General features: G+C 46.5%; 1 protein-coding gene across 1 annotated transcript; it reads left to right on the top strand.

The window, feature by feature from the left end:
• Positions 1-4,543: 4,543 nt before the first annotated feature.
• On the top strand, positions 4,544-9,829 carry LOC135825028 (uncharacterized). Its single transcript, XM_065337765.1, has 4 exons — positions 4,544-4,817; positions 7,560-7,606; positions 8,197-8,556; positions 9,429-9,829. The coding sequence occupies exons 1-4, from the start codon at positions 4,717-4,719 to the stop codon at positions 9,827-9,829; spliced, it is 909 nt and encodes a 302-aa protein (XP_065193837.1). The 5' UTR covers positions 4,544-4,716.
• Positions 9,830-15,000: the final 5,171 nt, after the last annotated feature.

Genomic DNA, 15,000 nt, shown 5'->3' with positions numbered 1-15,000 from the left:
CAATGGCTGCTTGTTGACAGGCCGTCATCTCTTTCTGATCGTCTCAGAACGGTGTCTAAAGTACAACAGAAGTGCAGTCTTCTGATCTGTTGCAACAAGGGAGTTGTATACTAGTAGTAGATAAAACTCCCCTTGTATAGACATACAAACTCCCTGGTTGCAACGCTGAGTTCTAACAACCGACCATTCTCACTTTTGTGTTAGAAAGCTCGGTTGCCATCGAGCAATGGCTTCAGCAGAGAAGTTCTCCGCTTATGGCTAAACAACTTTTCTCCTTTTCTCCTTTATTTTATTTTCCCATATTTTCTTTTCATCTGTGTCTCCTTACCAAGTTTTCCCATGCCTGGGTTACTTGAACCTCATTCGCTTCTTTGTCATTGGACATGTTCAGTCAGTTCGGTTTGCGAATTCAAACCAACCTTTCAACCTATGGCTGGTGCACACTAGGCCGATGTTTCGACCGATTATGGAATCCTACGACGTACAAATCCGTTGATTCCCGAGCTGCAGAGAGTGCTCAATGTCAGAGACAGAGCTTAGTACATGTACATGACTGTATCCTCAAGATCTGCGCGAAAATTACCGGGTGTGGACGGTGTTGTCGCACGTGTTTCCGACACAAGTTGTGTGTGTGTGTGTGTGTGTGTGTGTGTGTGTGTGTGTGTGTGTGCGTGTTGCTATGTCTAACATAGCTGTTCGCTATCATCGCTTCCGCGATGGGCAGGTCTGAGGTGTGTGCGTGCGTGTGTGTGTATGTATGTGTGTATGTATGTATGTGTGTGCGTGTGTGTGTGCGTGTGTGTGTGTGTGTGTGTGTGTGTGTGCGTGTTGCTATGTCTAACATAGCTGTTCGCTATCATCGCTTCCGCGATGGGCAGGTCTGAGGTGTGTGCGTGCGTGTGTGTGTATGTATGTGTGTATGTATGTGTGTGTGCGTGTGTGTGTGCGTGTGTGTGTGTGTGTGTGTGTGTGTGTGTGTGTGTGTGTGTGTGTGTGCCAGCTAGTTCCGTTGCGCGGGTACACTTACCGTACTCGCGGGATTAGTGCCCATGGGGCACTAATTTTTCAATGTCCATACAGATGGGGCAGTATTCAAGAGAGGACACTTTTGGTGGGTGTTTTTGGCCGTGATGCCGAGACCTCAGGTCGGCAGAGCCATCAATACCCCAACCTCACCCTTGTGTCTCGGTGCAGCCCCTGCTCAGTAGTTGTCACGTTTGTCCTAGTCTCAGTACCATTGTGTTTCATCGTTCTTTTCGAGCTGGGAATGTGAACATAGTAAAAAGTTCAATTTTGGTACATTTACCTCATCTCGCATAAAACAAAGAAAGCAAAGAAAAACAGAGCCTAAAGTTTACTATTAACAGGACTAATCAGAAAGGGCAACACGAACAGCGATTTTGATCCTGAAACCACCCGCTCAATGACATGGACAAGAACATTAGCAAAAAAACACTAAACTTGCACATGGGTTTGGGGGGGGGGGGGCACAATTCAATAGATGGCTCTATTTTTTCACTGGCTCCTAGAGACTGGGGCACTATTCAAGAGAGGGCTCTAATCGCGCAAGTACGGTATGCCAGATAGTGTTGGGTCCGTTGCCAACAGGCTTGGCTGCTCGAAGGTGTATCGGTGTACCTGCCGCATTTTGTTGGTTTCAGGATTCATATACGTTCTATTTTGAAGTATACAGTCATACCCGTTTACCATGGACTGCTTCTGGCTAGATTAACTCTTGTGTAATCAGCGATGCCAGTGAAGCTTACTTCGTTGTGAATCGTATATCAGATCCACTCTGATTTAGCCACTCACACTAATAGCAAGTACCGGTATTACTTTCATGCATGATAGGCAAAGAGTGTTCAGTGTTCTTGATCTGGTTGGCCTTATTTTGGAGAAAAAATGTTGATTTGGTGTATTGTGTTGTTGTCAATCATTTGCGATGCAGTTTGTCATTCTGCCTACTTTGCTGGTGTATCACCTGTTTACGTGGCTCTAGGTCCTCTTATCACTCTAAGCACTCGGCGAGTTTTGTAAACGACTGCCGTGTGCTCTTTAGAGCATAGTTTTTTTCCTTTTATCATCATGTGTTATGGTATATTTTCCGGCATCCTGAAGTTTTTCTTTTATGTGAATCTTGATTAATTTTATTGATTCCTTTCCGGGTAACCGCACCCGTGTCAGCAGGGTCATACCTATAGTTTTCCTCACCCATTTGGAATTTCTTTCCAGATAATTCCCAAAATGCAATCGGGCTGCCCAAGCTTCACGCCCCACACACCGGCGTGTTAATTCAGAAGCTATACAAAAGACGTTACTTTAGTAGCGTCTGGCACTAGCCCGGGTCCACACCGCTTTATTGCGTTTGTCTGTATGTGTGTGTGTGTGTGTGTATGTGTGTGTATATATATATTATGTGTGTGTGTGTGTGTGTGTGTGTGTGTGTGTGTGTGTGTGTGTGTGTGTGTGTGTGTGTGTGTGTGTGTGTGTGTGTGTGTGTGTGTGTGTGTGTGTGTGTGTGTGTGTGTGTGTGTGTGTGTGTGTGAAAAGTCACTTCAAACAGCTGTGTGGTGGAGACCAGGCTAAAAATAGTGGCGGTCAATTCATCAGCCTTGCAAGCTGTTGAATGGTGTAATCCCAGCACAAGTTGCTATGTCTAACATAGCTGTTCGCTATCATCGCTTCCGCGATGGGCATGTCTGAGGTCTGAGGTGTGGTAGGGTCGTCATCGCGTGACTCTACAAAAAAATAGGAACGAGAGGGCTTTAAAGCCTAGGATATCTCGCTATGCTTTGTTTGGCCTACATGTACATGTAGGTCGATCATCACGTTTGTTATTCAAACTGATAGACACGTCTTTGCAATACAAGTATCGGGCACATGTTTTTGTATTGCAAAGACGTGTCACGTGTCTATCAGTTCGATTAACACACATCATGACCTATAGTATAATAGCGAGAGAGCCTGTGCTTTCAAGCCGTCTTGTTCCTGGTGTCTTCAGCTGCGCCTTCTCAAAGCAAGTCACTACTGCACATACATGTACATTAACTTTCAGTTCTCACAGTAGGCATATGCGGATAATCCCGGCAGAAAAATTGGCAGAATTCGGTACTTTTTCTCGTAAGTTTCATGCATGTTTGGTATGTGGATAAAGAAATGGAGCAGAATTCGAGGAATTGCCCGCCATAAGGTTTGTATGGTTTTGCCATTTTCACTGCTTTTCCAGCAGAATCTGCCACCGAGCATTATCCGCACACCCCTATCTCACAGACCCGGATTGGCTGTTGCAGGTGCAATGTCGTTGCGAGATCCGTGCTATCCATGCCTCGTGCTAACCCGACCACGTGTCTGTCAGTTTTGACACGTGGCTGCCAAGATACGCGCCGCAGGGTGAACGTCGCCCTGCAAGACGGACAGTGAAGACGTTCGCATACATGTAATTATAAATAATATTATGTTGCGTTGTCTCTGCTCACGTGGTAGTTATATGTATCGTGGTGTCAACATGACCTGAGGTCCGCGAGCGTGAATTGTCACTCCACCTTCGCATGACCTGCAATAAAATGAACGGGAATGTCCCAATACACCTCATTGCAGTGTCCGTAGCTTAGAGGAGCCTTTAGATGCATCATGAACGTTGCTGTAAGTTCATCTTAGTCTCAGGATCCGCTGTTGATATTCCTCTTCCTGGAAACAGAGCAACTCAAGGACACCTTTGTCTTACTGGCTTCTCAACATCTACACACTGACCAGGTATAGTGTTTTCAAGCCTTCCTCTCAACCTCCCACTCGCAAGGCCACTGCATGTGTGCTGTGTGTTGTTTGTGTTGCTCCACGCCAAAATGCGTGGGGGGCCAAAGGCAATAATACGTAGAGAGGCCAGAGGCAATGCGTGGAGAGGCCAAAGGCGCCGTATAGTAGTTTAGTGGGTCTAGGAACGACAGAATCCTGGCCCCTGCCGGCACAAACAGTCAATTTATCTGTTTACTCAGCATGATAGTCATGTTTAGCCTGTCTAAGTGTGCATGTATCCTGCTTTGCGGTGTTCGTGCTGTGACAGGAGGCGCTTTGTAACCCCCCCCCCCCTTGGCCCACACAAGAGAACCGTAGATCTACGTAGATCTGCACATCATTCTACATCTACGACTCCCAGTCCCTGCCCCACGAGTCACGCCAAACCAAAACACACACGTGACACTGCTGATATGATTGTGATGAGCCTCTCGATCTCTAGTACTAGACTCTAGGCTAGCTCTGGAGTCATTGAATCTTTATTCAATGACTATGTTAGAAAATAAGTTTTCCCAAGTCAGTGGCCACCATTACAGGTCCGTGCGCTGTCCAGTAGTAGCGTCGCGATTCCAGGAGATGAGAATGATTTCAAGCAGATCCAGCACACAACATAGTCATAGACCTTCACATGTGCAGCGACATCTGCTCGTTGAGGATCTTCTCCTAGTCCTAATCTGAGTACTAGTAATCAAAATATTCCAAAATAGTCGTCATATCGTCAGATCATGGTCATTGCGAGCAGTGGAGTTCGAGTTTGACTTTCCATCCATTCTTCGTTGTGAAGCGACCACCAGAAAACTGTATTGCCTTTCGAGTACTAAACGTGCAGCTTCTAAAGGACGCTATTAGTAGCTAGTACTGATGTTCAGGCTTGGGAGAAGTTGATTCCGGTCACTCAGCGTTCCGTACCAGGAATGTGATCTCATGAATGAAGCGCATCAAAACGACATGGAGGCAGGAGATCGACTGGTGGGTTCCCTCACACTTTGTGGCGTGGCTAGGATGATGAAGGACAGTCGCTCGCGGTGAGTCTGGAACTTGACTCCTGAGTGAGTCCTGACTTCTCTCAGTAGGAAATGTTTGTCCAAGTTTGTGACGGGCAAATTTTATGAATGAAGTATCGGTACATTGATATTTTGCCATATTACTGAGTCACTATAGGATCTCCCCCCCCCCCCCGAAACACACACACGCGGGGGCGTAGCTCGCTCACATGTACGGTGTGGTGACCATGTGCTAGAGCTAGAGTCTGTAGCGTGGTGGCCATTTATCACCGGCAACCTCATAGCCACAAGTTAGCCTCTTTTGACTATAATTATAGTACCTACTAATATGATGCCGATTTGCTGGCGCGGTAACCGGACTACTCACAAACTACGCGCCTGCACACATGCGCGTGCACACAGGCACGCACACACACACACAGACACAGACACACACACACACAGACACACACACACACACAGACACACACACACACACAGACACACACACACACACACGGTTGAGGGCATGGCACCAGGTGCCCAGTACATGGCCAATGTGCCAAATGCTAGCTCCACAGTGCTCCTCTTGTGCTGCTGTTTGAATTTCTGCCTTTGGAACAGTATATACAGCGAGAAAGACTGTATGCTAGTCACCCAGCTCATTGAGGTTGCGTTTGGTTGGGCATTTTCAGAATGTAAATGACAACCATTCTGGAATGGGAATCGGCAAGAATCACCTGACCAAACTAACGCGCCAGAATCAATTAGGAATCACTTGACATAACAATTCCATGATGTCGTTGTGGAACGGCGGCTGTATTTTCTTTTACCCGACTCTAGTTTCCTTGAGAGAGTCAAGGTACTTCTGAGTGCATGATTTGAGGCACTTGAACCTGTTGCTACATTGTTTGGCTCGTGGCAGCCATTATCATTTTTGATTCCGGAATGAGAATGCTCATTCCAGCATGTGAGGTGGAATGATCATTCTCCAAAAAGAATCATTCTCAGCGATTCCCATTCTGGAATCATGTGGAATGTGACCAACCTAACGCACTTTTTTGACCAACCAAACGAGCGAGAATGATTCCGAGTGATTCCAAGTGATTCCCATTTGGGAATGTGACCAACCAAACGTAACCTTAGTCCTGGCCTGATTTTTAAAGATTTGGTCAGAATTGGATACTCGAAACATACTTAGGCAATATTGCCCGCACGCACTTAGTAGTTTGAGTGAGCTAAACGTTTACCTGATTTGAAAAAAAATCCAAGCAAAAGCCCGGAAATTGTTGTGGCGCGTATTTTAGACAGGCGGTAATAGAAGATGGACCCCAAAGATATTGAACACCGTAGATGCGATGCTGAAGGTTTCTTCAATGGTGATATGACTGATCTCATGGTTGTAATCACCTTGACTTGGGGCGGCTCTGCCAGCTCTAGTGATACGGGCAGTAAATGTTTCATTGACAGGGGTCGACCCTCCCCCCCCCCCCCCCCTGCGCACTGCGTACAAGCACAAGACGTGAAAACAGCTGTACAAGTCGAGTGGCGTGTGTGGACCAAGGTTGGGCAAAGAACTTCACTGCATTTGATTCTTTGGGACGAGGCTAAATGACGGCTTTGAGCAGCAAAGCCAAGTTAGCCCATGCATGCACGTGTTTTGTCACGGGTTCGTCACGCGGCACATGAATAAAAAATATTTTTTCCGAAAATGGCGGATGAAATAATAAGTCTTGCGTGGCCGCTTTGCCCTGCCTCGTGTCAGCAAAGCAACTTAGCAACTTCCTTGTCAACAATTTCTGTCATCCAGTTAGTCAAAGTGACTCAAGGTTGTGTTTTCTCTCCTCCCTCCCTCCCTTTAGACATGACACGTTGGTATCTTGTGCCACGTGACGAGGCCCCAAGGAGGGTCAAATGCATTTGCCTCTCAGTGTTGTGCTGTACTGTCTCAGTGTTGTGACACCTGTATGTTGTTGTGTGGTTGAGGCATGGGTGGTCAACTGTGTCTGTTGTATCGGTGTGTTCCCGTTTGAAGTTGCCGGGCCACCATGTGGTTGACCCGCCGGTTTGAGGCATGGGTGGTCAACTGTGTCTGTTGTATCGGTGTGTTCCCGTTTGAAGTTGCCGGGCCACCATGTGGTTGACCCGCCGGTTTGAGGCATGGGTGGTCAACTGTGTCTGTTGTATCGGTGTGTTCCCGTTTGAAGTTGCCGGGCCACCATGTGGTTGACCCGCCGGTTTGAGGCATGGGTGGTCAACCGTGTATGTGTATCATTGAAGTTGCAATACGTACATTGCTGTGACTCGCCCGATTGCTGTTGCCAGGCGCCTACGCATTTATTTGCCTACTTGTGAAGAGATATCTCTTCTGGCTTATTGCCTAATTCTTGGCTCAATGTTATCCACGGTGTCGCTCGATGCAAAGTCTCGTAAATATTTATCAGACAAAATTGAAAGAAAAAAAACTATGGCAAACCCCACTTCCTTGTATTCTATCTGCTTGGTGTACATGTGTCCACGTTTTGTACGTTTGGCACGCACATGCGTGTGTGTGTGTATGTGAGAGTGTGTCTGGATAAATGTGCATATTGATGTTTTGTTTGTTTTAAGTTTTATTGTGTGTATGCGTGCATGCATGTGGGTTAATAACATGTTGTGCTGCGTTTGAATTCTGGCATACCGTTCTGTGTTGTCTTGTCTTGCAGGTCTGAGTGGAAACCCAGACACAATGGTGCATTGTGAGGTGTTGTTCATTGCTGTCTGCATTCTCTTGCTGGGTCCCAGAGCGGGCCACTTGCTGTCCATCTACAATCCAGATCAGACTGTTCGATGTAAGTGAGATTGTTTTTTTTTGCAGAATGTGTGACCAGCGTCATGTGAAGGAATATGAGCGCATGAAATGATTTTTAGGCCAGGTGAAACGATTACGCTCGACTCCACTTATAGCGGACTCACAACTAGATAATAAGCATATCATGCTTATTATCTAGTTGCATTTGTGGATAGTTGCTTCGTAACTCGTTTCCATGTGTTTTCTTCTTCTATTTTACATTTAACAGTGGCTCATTATCCAAGTTCACATAATTATAGCGAATTTTGTGATATAGCGACACAGTGTTCACGTCCCTGTTTGAACCTCATGCAAAATTGACCCTTTATAACGAATCCAATAATTATTGTATCGCAGCATGTAAAGTAAGTGCTACCGTAACTCACTGCATGGGTCACATGCCAGTCATGACGTGTTGCTTGCATGGTGTGAGTGCATTTCGGTTATAAAGAACTAATTCTCCTTCACAAAGGTGTTCGCTATATCAGGAGTCGACTTATACCAAAGACCCGGTAGTCGCTCGTTAGGCCACCGCAAGCAACCTCATACTCCCACGCCAACATGTATGTTTTATTTCGCCTTCTCCTCCAGCTTTCTGGCACTGTCGTTGCACTGATGTCACCTACAAACTTGTCGACTATCAACTCTCTGATCCGACGTCAAGTTGGGACGAGGAGGTGCGTGACCATGAAAATGCATACGGCGACTGTGCCGACAATGACTTTAGTCTGCCAGAGGTGGGCCTTTACGACCACGAGTGCCTGAAAGACTTCCACACCTTCCTGGTCATCCACTACCAGATAGCGGCCGACACGAGAATCTGGATGCGGGGCGCGCACTTTGCCAAAGGTACCGAGTGTAGCGTGTTCGACGGATCACAGGTGATCAGCAACTATAACTGCTCATGGCCCAATGCATACGTATGCCAGGGCGAGGACTCACAAAAACAGCGTAAGTGTCTTCCATCCACTCTGATGTGTACAAGCACATTATAGAATAGAGTGGTTGCACATGTTTTGTCATGTGACAACATTTGTATTGAAAGTGATTGTGTCATGTGATCAGTGGAACCAACACGTCGGCGTCATGTGACCCATACATGCCGGGGCGGATTGGATTCGGAGCCAATAGGGCCGGCATCATGTGACCCATTGATGCAAGGGTTGACTGGAGTTAGAAACAACATGGCCGCCCTATATGATCACGTGATCGATCTGAAACCACTCGATTGTTCCATCCAAGCTGGTAATGATGTGCATCATGTATTTTCCTATGCAAGCCGATGTGTGACTCCTGGACTTTCTCTTTTCCGAGCTGATGTGTGATCCATGGTGACGTTCCTTTGATCTATTCATGCCAACCAGCGAATGACTATGTAAAAACAGAATTCGATAATGTCGTATGGGGGCGCCACCATTTTCTTGCATTTGCAATGTGTGAACGCAAAACAACCTATTTTCCTTTTCAACACCCTAAAGTGATGAATATTTGATACAGTGGGGCTCCCTGCGTACTAGTTTGTTCGCGGACTCTGTGTGTGCACAGTGAGGGCTGCGCCCCACCAGCCCGTGTGGTGTCACAGGAAGCATGAGTTTCAAGAAAATGATCAACGGCCTCTGCTGGGATGAGGGCTACACCACAGATAAGTGGTTAGAGCCTTGCTGGCCTAAAGTGAAGGTCTCTGGCTCGAGTCCTGGTGGTGACAGTCAATGCTCCCTCCAGATCTCCGTTATATAATATTCATAAAATGATGAACGCCGGATTTCCCCTATTCAATCAGTTTCTGGTTTTCTACTTTTACCTGTTTTTCTGTGCCTTGGCAGCTTTCAATTCATTTGATGAAGCCCCAGCAGCACCTGATGTAGAGATCACGCCTGCAGACACAGCGGTGTACGTTGCGTTTGTCAACGACACCGCCTGTCACGAGAATTGCGTGACAGTTACGACGATGAATCAGACTGGAACTCTCTCAAAGGAGGTATGCAGCTCACACAGCGTTGTGCCGGTTTCCCAGTTGAAGAAACAGGCAACATACACAATCACCGCATTCACCTTGGCAATACGTCAGTCGTCTTCCTTGCTCTCCAACCGCACATCACCCGTCACTGTCACTACACTTTCTGCTGGTAAGAACTCTGAACACAGGGATATTACACAATGTCATAACCAGTCCGGGTTGTATGCCTGCACTGCATCCCTGTTCATTGTGTCTGAACTTTGGTAGATTCAAAGTGCCACAAAACAAACTGTTCTTGGATTTGTCTGCTGAAATTGGCAATTGTTCTTAACAACAGAAATACGTGGCCACTTTCTATAACTACCGAAAGCACCTGGTGTAACAGAATCCCTCCCCCCCAATATTCATCTTGGAAGACTCGACTTGGGTGTGACTATTTTGGGTAGAATTAACTCATCACTGAGTTCAAGCAACCCTGCTGAGCAACATGAGCGTTTGATGAATATATTTGCTGTAGTATCCAATGCCCGTATTCTTGCTCTGAGAATATTTCCCTGTTCTAGCTCTGGATGCAGACAATCAATTTGTTTCTGGCCTTGCTTCCAGGTTGCCTGATTCTCCCACAAGTCTGACTTTGGTGCATTACGCCCATACTTGTTCTATTTGTCTCTCGTCTGTTACATCACTGAAGAGTAAACCCCACGCACTCCCCCTCCTTTCTGTTTTCCTTTCACTCTATCTCCCCACTCTCTCTCTCTCTCTCTCTCTCTCTCTCTCTCTCTCTCTCTCTCTCTCTCTCTCTCTCTCTCTCTCTCTCTCTCTCTCTCTCTCTCTCTCTCTCTCTCTCTCTCTCTCTCTCTCTCTCTCTCTCTCTCTCTCTCTCTCTCTCTCTCTCTCTCTCTCTTTCTCTCTTTCTCTCTCTCTCTCTCACTCTCTCTCATTTCCTGTCTCTTTGCAGTGACCTCACCACAACCGAGTCCGCCCAGTGGTGTGACGATCGATGTTGCGTTCGTCAGAGCTCTTCAAATCTCCTGGACTGCACCCAGCAGCCCTGCAATCGTTGCGTATGATGTGACAGCAGAAGGGACTTCCCCACTCTTCTCCCATAGTAATCACATCGGCAAGATAACACCCGGCAGGAGTGTGACTGGGACGATTCTGGGTGATCTAATCCCATACGCCAACTACACGATCACTGTCTCTGTCATCACTACTGCAGGTCAAAGCCAGCTCTCCAGCCCGGTGTCCATGTTCACCTTAGAGGATGGTTAGTTCGTGCTTTAGTGTGCAGGCATATCAATGCAAGCACTAGGGCACTGCAACATTACGCTCGGTGGTTTTGAGGAGCTTTGTTTATATCTGCATGCAACATTGCATCCAGCCACTGTGAGAAAGGCTGTTTTGTCGAGTGGATGTGTGGATGTGTCGGGTCATGTGTGGTGGGGACTTGGGGAGTTAGGAGGAGGGGGGGGGGGGGGATGAAGGCAGAAGGAGAATCAACCAGACAGACATTAGTACTTTGTGCAGTGTGGAAGCAAACCCTTTCCTTAGTTTCCTATGAAATTATCGCCGAAGTCACTACCACTAATTCGAACTAAAGCCGAGGGGTAACTAGAGCTACATAGCCATCTTGAGTTCACTTATCAAAAGGATTAAAACATGATTCTAGCGGTCGTGTAGTTTTGATACTCTAGTACTACAATTAGTGTCATCCTGAAACAGTCATTATGCTCATCTCTAACAACCGACTTGTACTATATTTGCCAGATCATCATAGTCGTCACGGTTTTCTCAGGACACTGCATGCAGAAATGACCGAGACGTGTTGTGTAAATGCAGGTTCAGTAGAGTGCCGATTATTCTCGGGACGTGGGCTGTCTCCAGGGGGTTCGGGTGAGACGAATGTTCGGATAAGGGAGCAATCACACATCTATCTAAAACATGCATATTCCTCCCATGTTTTCATAATTTTTCATTTTCTTCTGCTGTACACCAGGAACTAGGGGCCCTGCAGCTCCTCAATATACACTATTGTAATACATTTTGACTCCAGCCTGTTTTAATACATGTTGTGCATCGCTTCAATGGTGCTCCAAGTGGGAAAAGTCACCAAAAACCTCGAGAAAACTCCGAACCTTTCGTCGAGCCCTGTCCAGGCGATCTGGATAATCGATCATCCGGATAGTTGACGTCCGAATAATTGACGTTCTACTTTATTCTATCATAACCTGGTCCCATGCTCGGATGGTATACATGGCCATGCTTGGTGTTTACCCTTTTCTTCCTCGATTGAGAACCGAATATTCCGTTGTCTAAATTTACCTCATCGCCGGGATACGCATTGGCTCATCAACGTAACTAGCCCAGTAAAGTGCTGATTAACTATTTTAATGTAATGGAGTTGCCGAACTTCCACATGTGTACTTGGGCACGTTTGGGGTGTACGCGTGTGTGGGTGTGGATGGGTGTGTGTGTGTGGGCACGTTTGTGCGTGTGTGGTTTAATCTTGTGTGTGTGTGTGTGTGTCTGTGTGTGTGTGTGTGTGTGTGTGTCTGTGTGTGTATGTATGTATGTGCGCGTGCGTGCGCTTGTGCATTCGTATTCATCTGCCATGTCATCTAGCACCATCAGCCGGACCAGACATCGTGGGAGCCCACGCAAACAGCAGCACAACCGTGAACATACGCTGGACTCCTGTTCCTCCTGAACTGCGTAACGGTGTGATCAGAGGCTACTACGTACTGGCCGAAGCTCTCAACATCGACAGCCAGCAACTCTATACAGTCGTTGGCGGTGATGTGTTTGAATTCCATATACCCAATCTGATCACGCACGAGGACTACGTGTTTGCAGTGTCTGCAGCAACGAGTGCTGGAGCGAGCTACTGGGGCCAACACATCTTCATGAGCGTCGATCCCAATAGTAAGGCACTGCCCTACGGTGCTGTCCGGCACCGAAAAACAGAGTGCCGAAGAACGACCAGGCTAGAATTTTACCAGGCACAGCAACGAGTTAATGAATTTGAAAGAAACATTTGAAGTCGTTATGTGCAAAACGATATGTACATGTACAGTCATTTGTCGGGTTCGAGACAGAATTCGTTTGAATTTCAAGTCGCCAACCCACAAATATCCGGAGATCGGTAACTTTAAATCGTTAATTCACGTTAAAATATCTGGTCTTACGGTACATGAAAATCAGAACGGTCTAGGCTAAGAGGCTGACCCCGCAATTCTTTGCCAAACGATAGTACATGTACTGTATTCTGAATACTGCGTCCATAAAGTGGGCCGACGGAACCGGTCCAGTTGGTCCCCATGCCATGGCCATACGAGCCTTTCGACCACCGAGATGTGTTTCCTGCTGGTTAGGTCACGTGTAACCACCATAGTATCATACACAAACTGTATGAAAGGCGAGGGTATGGCCGCACCAATCAAAGACTGCTTCCGCTGGTCCTAGGTAGCCAGGTGTCCACTGGGCAAGTGATTGTCTTGGGCTGACTCGGGATGAGGCCAGTGAAGTTGGCATGGGACGTGTTAACAGTAATGGGTGTGGGAGGTGTTGACAATAATGGGTATGGGAGGTGGCCAATTGTCACACACAGGTCTTGCTGCAGAAATACTGCGTCCAGGTACTTGCCAGGCATTCCTGACTTCATGCCTGTCTACATTGATGATGTAAAGATGATGTCATAATGATGTCATGTTGATGACATGATGTGTGGCATAGCAGAGTGCTGAAGGCCTGACACGCTGTTACATGTCTAGCATCCAGCAATCTACACCAGCACATAGTCAGTGATGCATGCGGGAGTGATAGCCCTCCATCAGGTGAAAAGCTAAGTTGTGCTCATTGTAAGTCTAGTAATTTGCGGCGTGTTCAAATTTACGGCTCCCAGGGCTAAAACACATTTCGGTCACATCAAATATTTCAGCCTTTACTCCTGCAGTCTGCACAGTAATCTCGGCCGGAACAAATTTGGGTCAAAATACCCGGGCTTAAAATAGCTGAAAATATATGTGCACCGAATATTAAATTTTGTTGCGTTGCAGTATTACACAGTCCAGTGCTTGTGATAGTGGAGTTGTACAGGCTTACCATCTACCCTGCCTGTGTTGTTCTTTAGGTCAGGTAACAATGTATTGCCACTACAACTGGCTCCCCGGGTTACTTCCCATCCAGCTGTTTCTGACTAGTATCCATGCTATCATACGTATCAATCTTTCCTATTGGCGGCTGTCAATCGTGGAATGAAAGGATAATGAATAATTTGGTGGGAAAGAAAAATGATCAAGGAACTGCAAGTTACGCTATACCATCCAATAACAACACAAGTTACTGGACAATCAGCTCATGCGATAACATGAATGGACAGTATAGCGTAACTTGTAGTTCCTTGGTCCTTTTTCTTTCTCATAAAACGTCCTCGGCTCTCCATCCAAATAAGAATGTTAATTAACAATAGGGAAGCAAAGTTGATGAGTGCTTAACGCGATGAGTTCATCTGTATTGGTTTGGTCATGTTCTTGGTTATTGCCTGCAGATCCTCCACATGTACGTCCAACCACCTCAGCCCCCAGTAAGTGTGTATGTGTGTATATGTGTGTGTGTATGTATGTGTGTGTGTGTGTGTGTGTGTATGTGTGTGTGTGTGTGTTTGTGTGTGTATGTATGTGTATGTATGTGTTTGTGTGTGTGTGTGTGTGTGTATGTGTGTGTGTGTGTGTGTGCGTGTGCGTGTGCGTGTGCGTGTGCGTGTGCGTGTGTGTGTGTGTGTGTGTGTGTGTGTGTGTGCTGTTACTCTTTGACATGTACATGTAGGTGTTCGATCATCATTTTGTTAGCTTTCTAGCATGGATGCAGTTAATGGCATTTCGGTTTTTGACCACTTTGTGGTGGGTCTGATCTACTCACCTCCCACCGCTTAGTAGCTACATCTGCGCCTAGCTCCTAGAGTGTGGTGCCGTTCCTACGGATGTGGAAAAATCGGCATCCAGCCGAGTCTCACGCAAACCGTGAACATTTTACAGTCAGACCTCGCTTATCCGGTCCTCTTTTATCCGGATCCCTCGCCATCCGGAAGAAAATAGCTGGTTACATATTTACAGCATACGTGATGCATCCAACATAAACGGTGTTCGGTTATCCGGTTCCCTCGCCTATCCGGATGTTTTTGTGGAAAACAGATGTGTGCGGTTATGCGAGGTCTGACTGTATTGATTTATTTTAATTTTTTTAGCATTGCAGAATGAAAAGCTAGAACTTTAAAGTGAACTTTTAACAAGTGAAATGATACTTTCAATGTCCACTGACTGCATCCAAACTCACAAGTCTGACTACTACCCACGGTATATTTAAAATACTTTGCTCTGTTTTAGAGGAACTGACGAAAGTGAAGATTGTACTTCATGGACATGGAGAGCGTGTATTGCTTT

The sequence above is a fragment of the Sycon ciliatum genome, chromosome 9 (assembly GCF_964019385.1).
Source record: "Sycon ciliatum chromosome 9, ocSycCili1.1, whole genome shotgun sequence".
Classification (NCBI taxonomy): Eukaryota; Metazoa; Porifera; class Calcarea; order Leucosolenida; family Sycettidae; genus Sycon; species Sycon ciliatum.
The sequence above is the reverse complement of the archived record's forward strand: the minus strand, read 5'-3'. Positions and strand labels throughout refer to the sequence as shown.